Below are 16,332 nucleotides of genomic sequence, written 5' to 3' on the forward strand. Positions count from 1 at the left end.
CTCTAATTGTGTTTGATTTTTTTCAGATTTTGTACAAATAGTATGCGAAAATCTCTTTTTTCCCTTTAAATTTAGCTAAAAAAAGTGGATTCTACATTTCCCCCCAAAAATGAGTCGAGCTGCTCAAGCTGGCAAAAACCCGGTGATGCCATTTAATGTCTGATTAGTATGTTGTTCCAAGCGTGTAAGCAAATGAATCTAAAAAAGTTTGTTTTTTATGAACAGAAAGGTTAGAAAAAAACTCGCCTGTAAACATGTTTACCTGTGCTATGATTTTACAGTCAGCCCCAAGTGGCTGTTTGAAGAACTGCAGTTTTGTTATTTTTTCAGCTATGCAGGTGTCCACAAGGCTCACATGTCTTTCTATGCCAGAGCAGGAAAGTTTGTCCTTTTAGTTAAGGAACGTGATTATCTGCATTTTTGACAAAGTATTATATCGCTATATATCGATATGTGGTGACTCCTCCTCTTCAGCAGCTTGTGTCCTAGCCTCAGGTTGTTCACTGTTGGTTTTGTGTACTCCAGCGTATACACTCAGCTGCTGCTTTCATTTCTCTTTTGTATTTTCACTTTGTAAGAGGTTTTTTTTTCTGAAATAAGGGAGAGAAACTTGTGTCTTATGTCTTCACAAAGAACTAAAGCAAGATCAGATTGGTTTCCAAACAGAGGTTACAATCTAGAAATGAGTTAAGTTATATACTAATGGCCTTTAGAAAACCCAAGGTACTTACTGTGACACTGAATGATGTTGTTAAAATGAAGTCAGGACCTCTCACAAGGCTGTTTGGTTAAGTAATGTTAGCTGATGTAGTCACAGCTAACTCCTTAGACTGAGTTTGCCCTCAGGACTTTGTGTCAGGCTCTCTGTGAGGTGGTTAATAGTCTTGTTCACAGCCTCGTTACCTCCCACATTGACTATTGTAATTCTCTCTTACATCATCTCCCCCAAAAATCCCTCCATAAGCTTCAACTGGTTCAAAACTCTGCTGCCTGCATTATTACCAGAACCCCCTCCTACCAGCACATCACCCCCGATCTTCAGGAGCTTCACTGGCTCCCTGTGAAATTCAAGAGAGTGTGCAAAGTTCTTCTGCTCACCTTCAAGGCCCTTCATAACCTTGCTCTTCCTCACCTTTCTGACCTGTTAAGCACTACTTCTTCTGCTCGCTCACTTCAATCTTCTTCTATCCAGCTCGCTGTGGCTTCTGTCCGCCTCACCACCATGGGAAGCAGAACTTTCAGCTGCTCTGCTCTCAGGCTGTGGAACTTTCTACCCCCAAATATAGGAAACACTGGTTCTCTTGCACAGTTTAAATCCCAACTCAAAACCCATCTGTTCAAATCTGCATATTCACTGTGAACTAATTTTTTGTTTATCTTGTGCCTTTTTTATTGTTCTTTGTTGTCATTGTTCTATTGTGTGTTTTATTCTATTGGTAAGTGTCCTTAGGTGTCTTCAAAGCCCCTTTTAAATAAAATTTATTATCATTATTATTATTATTATTCTTCAGAGAGTTCACAGGGTCTATTTTGGCCACCATACTTTCCCAAAAATATAACCAGCTTGTTCTGTTGCTTTCACTTATCTAAACCATAACTGAAAACAGAAAATAACATCAAAGAAAGGACGTCTTTCTTCATTTAAAAATGCATTATGTGACCAAAATGATCTGACCAATCAGATCTCAAGTATGTGGACTGCATTTGCACCTTTACCTGTATCCAGTCACTTGTGCTTAGATCAGCTAAAACGCACGCTAATCCCAGTTTACAAAGCTCTGAGTTTCTAATTTATCTAAACGTCCTTGCCCCAGGATTATGCTCTTGGTGCTGTTCATCATTTTATTCACTGAATGTTACAGGAAGTCAGAGGTGCAGTTAACAAGCAGAATCATAGTGACACTTTCAGACTGCTCCAGAACTTCAGAAATGATTGCATCATTTTACTGACAGAAACATGTTAGCGTTTCTATATCAGGATTCTGTTATAGCAGAAAGTCCTTCTGGTTCAGGAAGAAAGGAAGTAAAGAGAGTACATGAAAAAGAAAGAAATCAGGGAGGGAAGAGATAAAAGAAATAAGAAAGAAAAGAAAAAACGGAGGAAGGAAAAACAAAAGAAAGATGTGACCAGAGAAAACACAAAGGGTGCAAAGAAAGTCGGAAGAAATAAAGGAACAAAAGAAGGCAGACTAATGAGGGAAAGGAGGAGGGAAAGTAAGGAAAGAAACTGGAGGAGAGATGAAAAACAAATGGTTAGAAGAAGAGAGAAAACTATGACAGAAAGAAAAGCTGAACGTAAGAATGGAAAGGAGGAAAGAAAAAAGAAGAAATACACAAAGAAAGAAGAGAAGAAAGGACGGCAAAGGGAGAGGAAGGCTCCTAAGGAAGGGAGGAAAGACAGGAGAAGCAATCAGAAGCTGAACTAGTTAAGAAAGCAGAAATGGAAATGTCTGCGCGCTCTGTATCTGATCTTTCCATTTTATTTTTCTTCTGCTAAAAACGACTCACACACCCTGTCATTGACTGACCACACACACGCATGTATGTGCACACGTACACACACACATGTGCTTTGTGTTGGATGGCTTTTTTTTGGTGTGTGTGTGTGTGTGTGTGTCTGATTCTTCACCAGCAGTCAGCAGTTTAAAGCTGTAATTACAGAGAGAGAGAAACAGAGTCGGAGCTTTCGTGCTGCGGCTTACATTCTTGTCTTGGTGTGTGTGTGTGTGTGTGTGTGTGTGTGTGTGTGTGTGTGTGTGTGTGTGTGTGTGTGTGTGTGTGTGTGTGTGTGTGTGTGTACGTGTGCAGTGCTCTTGGCATATTTAGGTCATGATAGTGAATACATTAATAGCAACATCAATCACTGTTTTGCATGTGCTTTAGTGAGTTGCAGCGTGTGTGAGATTCTCTGAATTGTTCTATTTTCATAATTTCTTCTGATTGGATGGACTTATAACAGTGTCTACTCTTGAACCCAGCACATCAAATTGGGACTTTTTAGCAGGTTGCCAGTGGATGTCTGTAGAAAACTGTGATTGAGGCAGCTTTATGATGAGCATATGCTGACCCCAGCCCAGCAGCCAGACCCTGAACTTCAACAGATAACAATCTGATGAGCAGTCAGGCTACAGCCTGCATTTCTACCTGTTCATGTTTTAAAGTCTCTTTGTGCTGGTTTTCATCTTTGCTTTGTGTTCTTACCTACATACTAAGAGAAAGATTTGTGTTGGTGTGTGGGGCTGTAGCCTGTGGGTTTATATTGTTAAATGGTAATCATGAGACAGTGTGTTTCAGGTCATTTTGTGGAGAAACATGAAAGTAATGTAACGTGTGCTGGATTAGAAAAGTGTTCTGTGTAATACAGAACACTTTTTTTTGAGTAATGACTCCAACCCAGATTGCAAGAAAGAGGGGACATACCTCCAACATGCAAAAAAATGTAATCACCCAGCATGCAATTCATTTGCACAAATGTAATGTGTTTGATAAGCTGCTTGGCGATGGCGGTGACTCTCAAAGTGACGCCATTGAGAATCAATAAGGAATGGATTCGATAAGTGATGGAAGTGGAATCACTACAGTCCCACACACCAACACAAATCCCCATATGGACACACATACGGACGGTGGACACACATGGAATATGTCTGAGAGACCTGAAAACAATCATCACAGTGATTCTACTATGAACAGGTAGAAACAGAGGCTGATTGCTCATCACTGCTTTGTCTTCTGTTGAAGCTCATCCTCTCCCTGCTCATCACGCTAGGTTTTTCGCTAGCCCTGCGTTAGCATGTTGTCCGTGCTTGCAAAAAGCTCAAATCTTGCCACCAGTATAATCCAGTTGTTTCTGTCCTGCATGCAGATTCAGCGTTATCATCACGCTCTCGTCCCTTTGTGCCATAAAAATAAAATGAATGTCCATATCTCATTCCTGACAAGCTGTAGACTTCATCGTTCTCCTTCTGCTGCACACAAGCTGAAATCTTTGTAACACAAGTACTGGCATAATTGCAACTGGAATTACATTTTTCACTAATGGTTTATGTTACTGCATTACTGAAAAAATGTAATGTGATTATAATACATGAAGGTATACGGTCTCCATTGTTTCACATGTCACAGTCAACAGTCAGATGACATTATCAGCATAGTATTTTTTTTAATTTCCCTTTTCTTCACTCGTTAGGTGAAGATGAGGAGTTAGGACCACCCCCCTCAGTAGATGAGGCAGCTGATGCCCTGATGACGAGGCTTGGTTTTCTACTTGGAGAAAAGGTCATCAGTGGAGAGCCAGGCTCCCCTTACCATGCTCAGGATGGGCAGGTAAGTAACACACATGCTTTTGTTCCACCTAAATCATCGAATGCTCTTAGGTTCAGAGATTTAACTGTGAATCTGCCATATGATGTTTTATCGAGGTCGTGGAAAGTCTCGTTCCACTGATAAATCTATTTCATCCATCCACTGTGTTTCCATTTGAATATTTAAAGATGTTTTGCCAAAAAATGCTAACTTATACAGACACATGATAACTATAAGAATGAGAACTGTACGATATAATATTAATACCTATAATGCACAATAATAGAAGAATATTTCTATTTTTCTTTTGCCTTTCCCACAGAGGATGTCTCCTTCTTCCAGTCTGGCTAGTAGCAACACCTCGCCCAGTTCCACACTGCACCCTCCCACTGGTGCTGAAGGCAGTAGTAACAACAAGCACGCCTCCCCGAACCACGCCTCCGTCACCTCCCCCACCTCAACACTGGAGAGCAGAGACAGTGGGATCATAGGTAAGGGGCAGTTGTCTTCAAATGGGCCATTAAACAACCAGCTCTTGTTGCTAATGCCCCCTGTTTCCCCTTCTCTCTAATTTTCAGCCACGCTGACTAGCTATTCTGCTGACTCAGCTGCAGAGAGGGATGACGGCGCTAAGTATGCAGGAGAATGTTACCATGGCAGCAGTCTCAACCTGTGGCAGCAGGGGGGTCGACCAGTGGTGGCGTCCACTTCGTCTACCAGTGTGGTAGCGTCAGGAAGCAGAAATGAGGGTTTTCTATATAGGGTGGACGACAGCATGGCTGCCTCCACTTACAGCCTAAACAAACTCCACCCAGATCGAGGCACTGGCCTCACCCAGTCATCAGGTTCCACCCATTCCATCCCCCTCTACTTCATGCCTCGCCCTAATTCGGTTGCTGGTAAGATGGCAGATGAATGCGATGTGGCCTTTTTTGCCTTTCAGCACAGTGTGAGGTTCTGTTGCATTTTACCAGACATTTATAGTCAGTGTGGTCTAGAAAAGTCACAACTAACTGGCTGACACCAACCAACCATAAAAGTCCAGCTTAACAAGCTCCACATATAAAAGAATCTATAATTTTGCAGATTGCTTACAGATAATTTCATTTTAGACCAAATCGTAAAAGAAAACCTGGTAAAAAGAGAGCCAGCGGCAGGACAGGGAACTCAGTTTAAACTCAGCACAGCTCACTAAGCCCATAATCTGGCTTCATAGTGCATCCCTCTGCTCTGCAAAAGTGAATTCAGAGTGTGTCCTAGTGCATACGCAACGGACTTGTATTCAAATTTGTATACAAATATACAAACAATTGCAGTGAATTATGGGGGCGACAGTTAGAAAAAGATTCCTATATTATTAATAAGTGACACGGATGACTTTATGGGCACGTTCATTCATTTTGCATCAAGCTGAATAAAACATGAAATTTGTTTTTTAATGTTGCTGTTATTATAAAAACCTGCCAGGACACTTTGCAGTGTGATCGGATCACGTGCACGCAGTAGTGAGGAATTAAAACACAGCTTGTTCTCTAGTTTATAATCTGTCTTTAAAAAAAACCTCACCTTTATGTAAAAACATAAATATAATAATAAATATATATATATATATATATAAATATATAATAATCATACAGGTTAGGGCTACAGTTAGACACAGAGAGTTAAAGACAGTGTTTCAGAAGCACACATAGAAAATCACAGTCCTGGATCCAGGCCATACTTCACCAGAGATATAACTGAGGCACGGGCAGATGTTAATACAGAATCCTTATCACCTTAAAAAAGATCACCTATTAAGACTGTCTGGTTTCTTTCAAGTTTCTGGTTTATTTCATGTGTACACAGGCAGGAATTTAAAAACATGGTGTTAACAAGCTCGTCATTGGTAGTTTATAAACTGCTGATAAAAGGCAACAAGCTGAAAAATGGAGATGGTGCCTGGGTAACGTGTTCAGAGCCCATTCTCCTTTTCCTCTTCTCCTTCTCCTGTTTCAATAAAAGCTAAAAGTCATGAGCACTTTGGGGAAGGAAGGAAGTGACACACAGGATACAAGGCACAGCCTGCACTCGTATTCTCTGCAGTGCAACAGGATTGTTACTGGAGTCATTAAGACAAAAGTTCTGGTAGGTTTCTCACAGCTTTGTGTTTGCAGCCAGGGAAAGTTAAAGTTTTTAACTTGTATTAGTCCTTTGTTAGGTTTTATATCAACTTTATAGGGACTGTCAAGATACTGAAATCCTACTAATCCTGCCTGTTTGCTTTGCTAACAACAGATACGGAAATCTGTTCTAAAGCTATAAACACGTTTGTCTTCATACAAGCTAGAAGACACATGAGTACTTTTGGTTGGTTGGTGTTATGTTAAGATTAACTTGTTAAATTGTTCATACAGCGATTTGTAACATATTTGTTACTGAGAGTGTTTAAATATTTCTCACTGTTGTGGAGCATATTTGTGGAGGTATGTTAATGGTAAATGAACAATAAGAACAGTTTTAAAAGAGATTTAAAGTCTAGGAACTATATGAGTCCATAGAATGTAAAACAAGAGTCTCGCTGATGAAGGTGACTCTACATATATATAGCTCTAGGCTACATAAAAAGACTTCACAAAGCAGATGGTGACATCATGTTGGCTACATCCATCTTTTATACTGACTAATTTCTCCTAGCTGTGTCCTCCTTTAACAAAAACAAGAATTATAAGAATATTCTCGTCTAACCTTTGGCAAGAACGTGAATGCATCGGTTTACCAAAGTGCCAGACCTCTTTGTACCAAGTAGTAAGAACACATCCACCATAGCTAACTTAAACTTTGGAGTTTCTTCAGAGGAAAAAAATATATCTACAAACGGCTCTAATTTAGTTTTTTATAACCAACTTAGCATCTGTATAAAGCACATTATGTCAATTATTTTGCAGCAGTCTTATTACAGCATTTTTTTTTTCTCTTTAGCCACTAGTTCGGCCCACCTTGAAGACCTGGCTTATCTTGATGAGCAGCAGAGACACATCCCTTCAAGGACATCCCTCAGAATGCCTAGACAGAATTCTGGGATTCGTAGTCAACAGGACCACAGAGGTAAATGCACACATGGTGCCAAACATCCTGAGATGCAGTTATAATAAATGGCAGCATTACACGCGCTCCTCTCTTCCAGCAGTTCGTTTCACTCCCTCTCTGAACCTGAAGCCGCTTCACTTTGAGGTTCCTGGTCTCTCATCTGATTGGCTCTTCACCGGCAGGGAGTGGCTCTTCCAAGAAATGGACACCTGCCTCCGCAGTGATGATCCAGCAACCAGCCGGGGCGCGGTTATCATCGGCAACATGGGATTTGGCAAAACGGCCATCATTGCTCGCTTGGTGGCACTTAGTTGTCATGGAAACCGTATGTGGCCAAATGCTTCTAGCAGCCAGACCATAAACAAACGTAAGAGGAAAAGATCCCTCCTGTTTCACAGCTCTGTAAACTGTGTCGTACAAGAGACGTTATGTGGATATTAGCAGAACCCTAGAAAAAACGTATGCAAGAGTTAAACTGTCTTCAGGTTGCGTTTGCATATCAGAAAGTTCATTTCTTGTGTAGCCTCTCACCACTGACACTGGAAAAGAGGTTCGTATTTCAGCAAGATAAAGAGCCAAAGCACACAGCCAAGACAAGGCTCTGAGTGTCTTTGACCAGTTTAGACAAAAATGTTTATGTACTTAAATTCACTCAGAGTAACAGAGTCATCATATGTAACCCAATAAAATCCACAGGGCCAGTAGCCAGACCCATAGCTGAGCCAGGCATCAGAAAAACAATGTAAAATCATGCAGTTAATGAAGGCAACAGCTGCTCAGAAAGAATGACACGTTTGTATGTTTGAATTTCCCAGATGTGGAGACTTTTTCCCACGACTCCCTGGGAAGAGGTGGAGGAGGAGATGAAGGGGGGTCAGGAGAAAGCTGTCCAGGCACACCAGAAATGAGGAGGAGACAGGAGGAGGCGCTGAGGAGGCTCGCGGGACAGGTAGTATCCCTACTTCATTCCTCTTTCTACTTTTTAATCAAAGATGACCTATTGTGCTTTTCATAATTTTCTGTAGGCTGCTTGTGTACAGCAGTGGAAATGACCATAAAAAACCCACATGAATTACACTGCTGTAATACCAACCAGTGTAATGAATGAAGCTAAAAGGCCAGCGTGTGAATCCACCTTAGCAAAGTTTTACTGAAAATCTACAGATGATTCACCGACTTTCTTCTGCCTCTGTTTTGTAGGTAGTCTCATATCATTTCTGTCAGGCCGATAACTGCCACACCTGTCTCGTTCCGGAGTTTGTCCACAACATGGCGGCTACATTAAGTAGCGCGCCTCAGCTGGCCGCCTATCGTGAACTACTGCACCGGGCGCCACAGCTCCAGAGCATGCTCAGTCTGCGCTCCTGTATCCAGGATCCGATCTCTGCCCTTCAGAAAGGAATACTAGAACCGCTCGATGCTCTCTACAGAGGTACAGCTTCTACTACATTCTGCTGTGGCACATTAACTGATGTGCAGTGATGCAATGTGAGTTTGTTTTGTTTGTTTTCCAGAAAATAAACTGCATGTAGAAGGGGCGGGCCTTATTGTACTGATTGATGGGCTAAACGAGGCAGAGTTCCACCGGCCGGACTACGGCGACACGCTGACCTCCTTTCTATCCCGAACCATCCAGAGATTTCCTTCCTGGCTGAAGGTCATTACCACTGTCAGGACCAGTCAGCAGGTAAACACAAGTCACAAACACACAGAAGTGTAAAATCACAAAGGTAACCGTGAAATGGGAACAAAAGAGCACACAGGTGCGTTAGAGGGGCAACAATGAGGCAACCCCCAAAACAGGAATGGTTTTACAACTGGAGGACACAGACATTTTTCCCTCCTCATCTTTTCCGACTGTTTTTTCACTACTTTTGCATTTGTTTGCATTTGACTGGGGTCACCTGGTAGCATGAGAATCAGAATCAGAAAGGGTTTTATTGCCAAATGTTGAGCAGGTTTACAACATTAGGAAATTGCTGCGGTGCTTCAGTGCAAACATACTGTTATAAATTACGCTTAAATAGACATGAAAATAAATAAATAAATAAATAAATAAAAATGAGAATAAGAATTAAAAGTGCTAAGTAGATAGATAGATATATACATGATATATACATGAGTGCAGGTGGTGATCAGTGCCAAACATGGAATGATGCAGTGAACACAGCGTAGGGTCATGTGTTAGTGGCGGGAACAGTCATACGGTTATTGTTCATGTGTCCGACAGCAGAGGGGAAGAAACTGTTCTTATGGCGAGAGGTTCTGGTGCGAATGGACCGGAGCCTCCTGCCTGAGGGGAGCAGGTCAAACAGACTGTGTCCAGGGTGAGAAGGGTCAGCTGAGATCCGAGCTGCACGCCCCAGTGTCCTGGAGGTGTACAGGTCCTGCAGAGATGGGAGTCTACAGCCAATCACCTTCTCAGCAGAGCGCACAACACGCTGCAGTCTCTGTTTGTCCCTGATAGTGGCTCCAGCGTACCACACGGTGATGGAGGAGGTGAGGATGGACTCGATGATTGCAGTGTAGAATTGCATCATCGTCCGTGTTGGCAGGTTGAATTTCTTCAGCTGCCTCAGGAAGTACATCCTCTGCTGGGCTTTCTTAATGACGGAGGTGATGGTGGGCTCCCACTTCAGGTCCTGGGTGATGGTGGTACCCAGGAAGCGGAATGAGTCCACAGAGGTGATGGGGGTGTCAGTCAGGATGATGGGGGGGAGTGGAGCTGTGTGCTTCCTGAAGTCCACAATAATCTCCACTGTCTTCTGGGCATTCAGCACCAGGTTGTTGTGGCTGCACCAGGACACCAGACGTTCAACCTCCCTCCTGTAGGCAGACTCATCCCCGTCCGAGATGAGTCCAATAACGGTGGTATCATCTGCAAACTTGATTAGCTTGACAGACTGGTGGGTGGAGGTGCAGCAGTTAGTATACAGGGAGAAGAGCAGAGGAGAAAGAACACAGCCCTGAGGGGAGCCGGTGCTGATGGTCCGGGAGTCCGAGACATTCTTTCCCAGCCTCACATGCTGCTTCCTGTCCGTCAGGAAGTCAGTGATCCACCGGCAGATGGGATCAGGCACATTCATCTGGGAAAGCTTGCCTTGGAGATGGTCTGGAAGGATGGTATTGAAGGCAGAGCTGAAGTCCACAAACAGGATCCTGGCGTAGGTTCCTGGGGAGTCCAGATGCTGCAGGATGAAGTGTAGGGCCATGTTGATGGCGTCATCTACAGACCTGTTGGCTCTATATGCAAACTGCAGGGGGTCCAGGAGGGGGGCCGTGAGGGTCTTGAGATGGGAGAGAACTAGGCGCTCAAATGACTTCATGACCACAGATGTCAGAGCCACGGGTCTGTAGTCATTTAGTCCAGTGATCCTAGGTTTCTTGGGGACAGGGATTATGGTAGAGGACTTGAAGCAGGCAGGCACATGACATGCCTGCAGTGAGGAGTTGAAAATGCCAGAAAACACTGGGGCCAGCTCGTTTGCACAGTGTCTGAGGGTGGCAGGAGACACACCGTCTGGGCCGGGAGCTTTTCGAGCATTCAGACTCTTAAACTGCTTCCTCACACCTTCTTCATGAATATGAAGAGTTGTGGTGGGAGGAGGTGGTGTGAAATCCTCTTTTGTGTGGGGTGAGGAGGGGGGTGTTGTAGGTGAACAGTTTGAAGGTGGTGATGGCTCTATGGAGGGGGGAGAGGTGGGGGAATGAGTGTCCAAAGTGCCTCTATTGTTGGGGCCGTTGGAGGTGTGAAGGCTGCCTGATGGCTCGTCAAAACGGCAGTAAAAGTCGTTGAGGGTGTTGGCTAAGAGCAAGTCATCAGTGGAGTGGGGGGTTTTAGGCTTGTAGTTGGTGATATTCCTAAAACCTTTCCACACAGAGGCCGAGTCATTCTCTGAGATCTGCTGCTGCATCTTCTCAGAGTGCTGATGTTTAGCAACGTCCACTTCTTTAGTGAACCTGTACTTGGCCTCTCTGTAGCAGTCCCTGTCTCCGCTTCTGAACGCCTTTCTCTTTTCCAGCCACAGCTTTTTGAGTTTAGGAGTAAACCAGGGTTTGTCATTGTTATAACTCACCCTGGTGCGTGATGGCACAATGCTGTCCTCACAGAAGTGGATATAGGAGGTGACAGTGTCCGTAAACTCGTCCAAGCTGTTAGAAGCAGCCTTCATTGTGTCCCAGTCTGTGGTCTCCAAACACGTGCGAAGCTCCTCCACAGCCTCGTTGCTCCACAGTTTTTTGGTCCTCACGACAGGTTTGGAGAGCTTCAGCCTCTGTCTGTACGCGGGGATCAGGTGGATCATGACGTGGTCAGAAAGTCCGAGTGAAGCGCGGGGCACCGCACGATAGGCCCCGCTGATCGTGCTGTAGCAGTGGTCTAATGTCCTCTAATGTCCATTAACAGTGGTCTAATGAGGTGATACCTGGACCCTACAGAGGTCACACGGGTAGTCCGGCTCCTGCCAATGCGTGCCATTCCTGCAAGGTTTGCTGTGTCTTTCAGCACAGTCTCAAGAACATCGAAGAGATTTCAGGAGACTGTAGGAGACCTGGACAGGGTTGAAGAGGATAAGAACATGTGTGAATGATTCTGACCAAACAATCAGAAACAGACTTCATGAGGGTGGTCTCAGGGCCCGATGTCCTCTAGTGGGCCTTTTGGTCACAGCCCAGCACTGTGGAGCCTGATAGACATCTGCCATACAAATCCAGAACTGGCAGCTCCATAGATGAGAGCAGGTTCACCCTGAACACATTAAAGGAGAAAGACTCTATGCTAGTGCAGTGGGTCCTAGGTTCCCGGCATTGTGAAGAGAGCATAAACATACAAACAAGCACATGGGGACTATTTTGAGTTGTGTTGGTTTCTGCCATTGTTACCAGTGTTAACTGAATATCTCTTATCAGTTTGGAACCTTCTGAATATGATTAAAATCATATTATTCTGAAGCAAATACTATCTGTGCTGCCAAATTACTGTGAGCAGCACACACGGCTAATAAACACAACTTTTTCTGAACTAACAAAATCTGTTTCTTTGTGTTTTTATTCAATCAGGACATCACTCATTCTCTGCCCTTTCACCGCATCTCTTTAGACCGAATGGATGAGAATAGCGCCATAGACCAGGACCTGCAGGTAAGGTGTAAATAGATTTCTATTTCTCTGTCTGTCTGTCTGCACATCTGTACTGCATCGGTCTGTCTTTTCTCAGGGTTACCTGATGCAGCGTATCCACAGCAGCACTGAGATCCAAAGCAATGTGTCACTGAGCAATGGCCGCCTCGATAACACTGCACTGTCCAAACTGATCAGCCACCTGAAGAGCCTGAGCAGAGGCTCATATCTCTATTTAAAACTGATCCTGGACCTGATAGAGGGGGGATACCTCGTTCTGAAGAGCTCCAGCTTCAAGGTGAGATGGGGAAAGAAGGTAAAGGTCAAATAAAGTCCTGAAGAAAGTCGAAACTGCTACAAACTAGACTAAAGAAGTAACTGACAGTTGAAGTATAATCGACACAGATTAAAGCACTTTCATTTAAACACGGATGAAATAAATCAAGCGGTATTCATAGTTTCCACATGACATCACATTGTTACAGGAACTCCACATGGAGGGCAAAAATTATTTTCTCTACTGTCTGCTTGTCATTTTTACCAGATTTGTTTAGCCAAAATACAGGACAGTTACTAATCTTCCCCATACTGGAAATATTTAGTGTGGGCTACTGTTTAAAAAGCTATAGACACATTCAGTCAGTTACTGTGCCATACCGCTGGAAAAATGTCCGTCACAGTTGGCTCTTGGAGATTATATCAGCATTTGAGTAAATGTATTTAAAGGGACTGACTGTTCTGACTACATTTTATTTTAAAATTAGTTTCAGTCATTGAATTTTATGTCAAACAACTTTGTGAAAGGGACAGTCTGAAACTCAGCGTGTGAGACACAACATATTTTCCATTGAAAATCACCAACATCAGTTTCAGTCGACCCTGAACTTAATCTGTATTTGAAATGCACATGCCAAAAAGTTTACTAGCAGCGATTCTGTGACTTGTTTAAGTTTCAGTGTAAACATAATATAAACAAATGTCAGCTGAAATAACTGAAGCGTACAAGAGCGAGAGCATGTTAGTTTAAATAATTGGACACTGCGGAAAATAGTGGGCGTGGCATTTTAAATGTAAACAAAGAGATACTGATGTGTAACCATGAAGCACAAATGTGTGCACTCTTTGTAGCTCATCTGATATACCGAAAAGGCTTTTAATGTGTGTGTGTGTGTGTGTGTGTGTGTGTGTGTGTGTGTGTGTGTGTGTGTGTGCAGGTGGTTCCTGTGAGTCTAGCAGAGGTTTACCTGCTGCAGCTCAACATGCGCTTTCCCACCCAATCGTCCTTCCAGAGAGTTCTACCTTTACTCAACGTTACTGTGGCATCGCTGCACCCGCTGACTGACCAGCAGGTAAAGGCTCAGTCGCAGTAGAGTAAAAACAGGACAGCAGCTTCCTTGCAACTATGAAAAATCAGTAATTGACTGCAGGTAGTACATTTATCATAGTTATTCGTTTTAGCATCACAAAAACATTGCATATAATTGCTGACTTGACGCCAATCAGTTGTAGACTGATTCTGTCTTATTGCTGTTATTCTGCCATCTTGACACAGCAAAGTTGTTTTAAGGATGGCAGCTGACTGAGCTGACAGGCCTGGTCACCGTCTCAAAACAACCATTTCAAAGGCAACAAGTTGTAGTAATTTAGTAATTTGTGGGCTGTGGTCCCCAGTGTGATTGTAGCATAGCACACCAGCATTTTCACGTTGGTAAACTTTATGTAGTATACTGTGGACTCAGAACATGATGAGTTTACTGGAAGTAACATTTGTAACACTACTGAATTTTGTGAGCACACATACACGAGATACTTTTTTCTTCAGTGAAGATGACTGTTTAACAAATATACACACCGAATAACTCTAGTGAGCATTAGCAATACTGACAACATATTCTTCCCCCGCTGGCTCAAAATTGATTGTTGGTCCCTCCTTCAGGGAACTGTACAATGTTCCTCTGTCATCTTTATCACCGTTTGTGGTGGGGCGTGGTCTGCGGTGTTGTGCAGGGAGGGCGGACGCACCTGCACGGCATCCTTCATCACGCCCGCCTAGTTATAAACACGGGGACTCAGGGGTTGGTGTGTTGTGGTGTGAATATTGAATAAAATGGCTCAAACCTATGATCCCTGGACCCGCCGTGTCTCATTCACACCACACCGTTATAATTAGACCATGATATTACTCACAGAGCCATATTTGATATTGCAAATAGATTTAAGCCCTCAAAGTAATGACTTGAAATGCATCGATTGTGTGTATAATTGTGTCACCTTGTAAGAACCGTCCTTTGAAATCAGTGACGCTATCAGGATATTTTTTATGAACAAATATCATCAAACTTCCTGATGTGCCTTTCAGACTCAGCTGTGCTTCAGTTAGTGCTAGCATGCTAATAGTTGCTAACAGTGGATACAATACTGTCAATGCACAGCTGTTTGAGGTGGTAAATGCGGGCACCCTGGCCGGAGGTTCGCTGGAGTGGGCGGAGTTCTCACAGCGCCTGGAGCAGCTCTCCTCGTTCCTGTTGCGGCGCAGCGACGGCAGTCGGATGCTAAACCACACCTCCTTCAGGGAGTGGCTCATGTGGAGGGAGGAGGGCCAGGATGACCGGTTCCTCTGCGATCCCAGGTATAGTCAGAGGGCATGAGTGACAAATGGAGAGAGAAGAAAACAGGGACAGATGTTTCTCACTGAGCTGTGTGTCTCTGTTTCCAGGAGTGGCCACACTCTCCTGTCCTTCTGGCTCTGCAGACAGGCAGGAAAGCTGACCCGACAGCAGACACTGGAGCTCGGGCATCACATCCTGAAGGCGCACATCTACAAGGCGAGCTCTCACACACAAGTTAGACACGCATACGCAGATACATGGGTTGGAAACCACACCAGTAGATTTTTTTTACAGATCACAAACCAATGAGATGCCACTGTTTTATGTCTAACTGTTGGTTTCTGTCACATTTGTTCTCCTCATCCAGGGCCTGAGTAAGAAGCTAGGGGTTTCCTCCTCAGTTCTGCAAGGGCTGTGGCTGTCATACAGCACCCAGAGCCTGAGCCCTGTTCTTGCGTCACTGCGCAACCTCTACACCCCCAATATCAAGGTAACAATGCATACTCACACACACACGAGTGTATTTCCCACCACAGTTCTGCTGTAACTTTCCTCTGTTCCTTTTGCAGGTGAGCAGATTGCTGATTATGGCTGGGGCTGATGTGGATTACTGTAGCGATGTCCTCAACAACGCCCCCCTGCTGTGTGTCCACGCTCACCTGGGCCACACTGATGCTGTAGCACTGCTGCTTGATCATGGAGCACAGGTAAGAAAAAGAAAACGCCGTGGAGCTTTTTAAACATCATGTGAGTTCATAGAGACGCGTCATTGGGTGTTAACAAGAGCAGATTTACTCCAACCACAATTCCACCTTCAATTTTTAGCTGGATGCTTGGTCACATGACGGTTTGACTGCACTGGGATTCGCTGCTGCAGCTGGTCACCTGGATATCGTCACAATGCTGAGTCAGCACAGAGCCAAGGTAGCTACCAGTTCTACTCCACATGTGCAGTTTGGTGTCAGACAGATGTTTGCAGCTAATGTAAAGAATGACAACAGCAGGATTTTCACAGGCTTCTGTGCAGTACATCCCATAATTCAGTAGCTTGTAGATCCACCATTTGCTGAAAAAAGTAATAGTTTTCTGTCCCTCGCGTTGTTCCAAGGTAATTGTGCACAAAAAAATATCACCGTGGTATGCAAGGGGCCAACCTTATACATACAGTGAAATATGTTAAATAAGGGAAAATTGAGATTTTTGCAGTTCAGTTGCTCTTTTTCTTTTGATT

The 16,332-nt window shown here is 43.8% G+C and overlaps 1 protein-coding gene across 4 annotated transcripts in view; it reads left to right on the forward strand.

The window, feature by feature from the left end:
- Positions 1 to 16,332, forward strand: part of tanc2a (tetratricopeptide repeat, ankyrin repeat and coiled-coil containing 2a) — a 53,767-nt gene that overhangs the window by 27,900 nt on the left and 9,535 nt on the right. For 3 of the 4 annotated variants that reach the window (XM_040037209.1, XM_040037210.1, XM_040037207.1), the window contains 16 exons: positions 4,190 to 4,326; positions 4,628 to 4,796; positions 4,884 to 5,204; positions 7,267 to 7,392; positions 7,472 to 7,741; positions 8,190 to 8,323; positions 8,575 to 8,806; positions 8,889 to 9,061; positions 12,433 to 12,513; positions 12,590 to 12,790; positions 13,707 to 13,841; positions 14,925 to 15,121; positions 15,209 to 15,317; positions 15,469 to 15,591; positions 15,671 to 15,808; positions 15,927 to 16,025. In XM_040037209.1, coding sequence (XP_039893143.1) covers positions 4,190 to 4,326; positions 4,628 to 4,796; positions 4,884 to 5,204; positions 7,267 to 7,392; positions 7,472 to 7,741; positions 8,190 to 8,323; positions 8,575 to 8,806; positions 8,889 to 9,061; positions 12,433 to 12,513; positions 12,590 to 12,790; positions 13,707 to 13,841; positions 14,925 to 15,121; positions 15,209 to 15,317; positions 15,469 to 15,591; positions 15,671 to 15,808; positions 15,927 to 16,025 — 2,645 coding nt within the window. The remainder of the gene's footprint in view (positions 1 to 4,189; positions 4,327 to 4,627; positions 4,797 to 4,883; positions 5,205 to 7,266; positions 7,393 to 7,471; positions 7,742 to 8,189; positions 8,324 to 8,574; positions 8,807 to 8,888; positions 9,062 to 12,432; positions 12,514 to 12,589; positions 12,791 to 13,706; positions 13,842 to 14,924; positions 15,122 to 15,208; positions 15,318 to 15,468; positions 15,592 to 15,670; positions 15,809 to 15,926; positions 16,026 to 16,332) is intronic. The other variant, XM_040037208.1, reaches the window with a different exon arrangement.

Source organism: Simochromis diagramma, unplaced genomic scaffold (assembly GCF_900408965.1).
Source record: "Simochromis diagramma unplaced genomic scaffold, fSimDia1.1 OVJJ01000516.1, whole genome shotgun sequence".
NCBI classification, from domain to species: Eukaryota; Metazoa; Chordata; class Actinopteri; order Cichliformes; family Cichlidae; genus Simochromis; species Simochromis diagramma.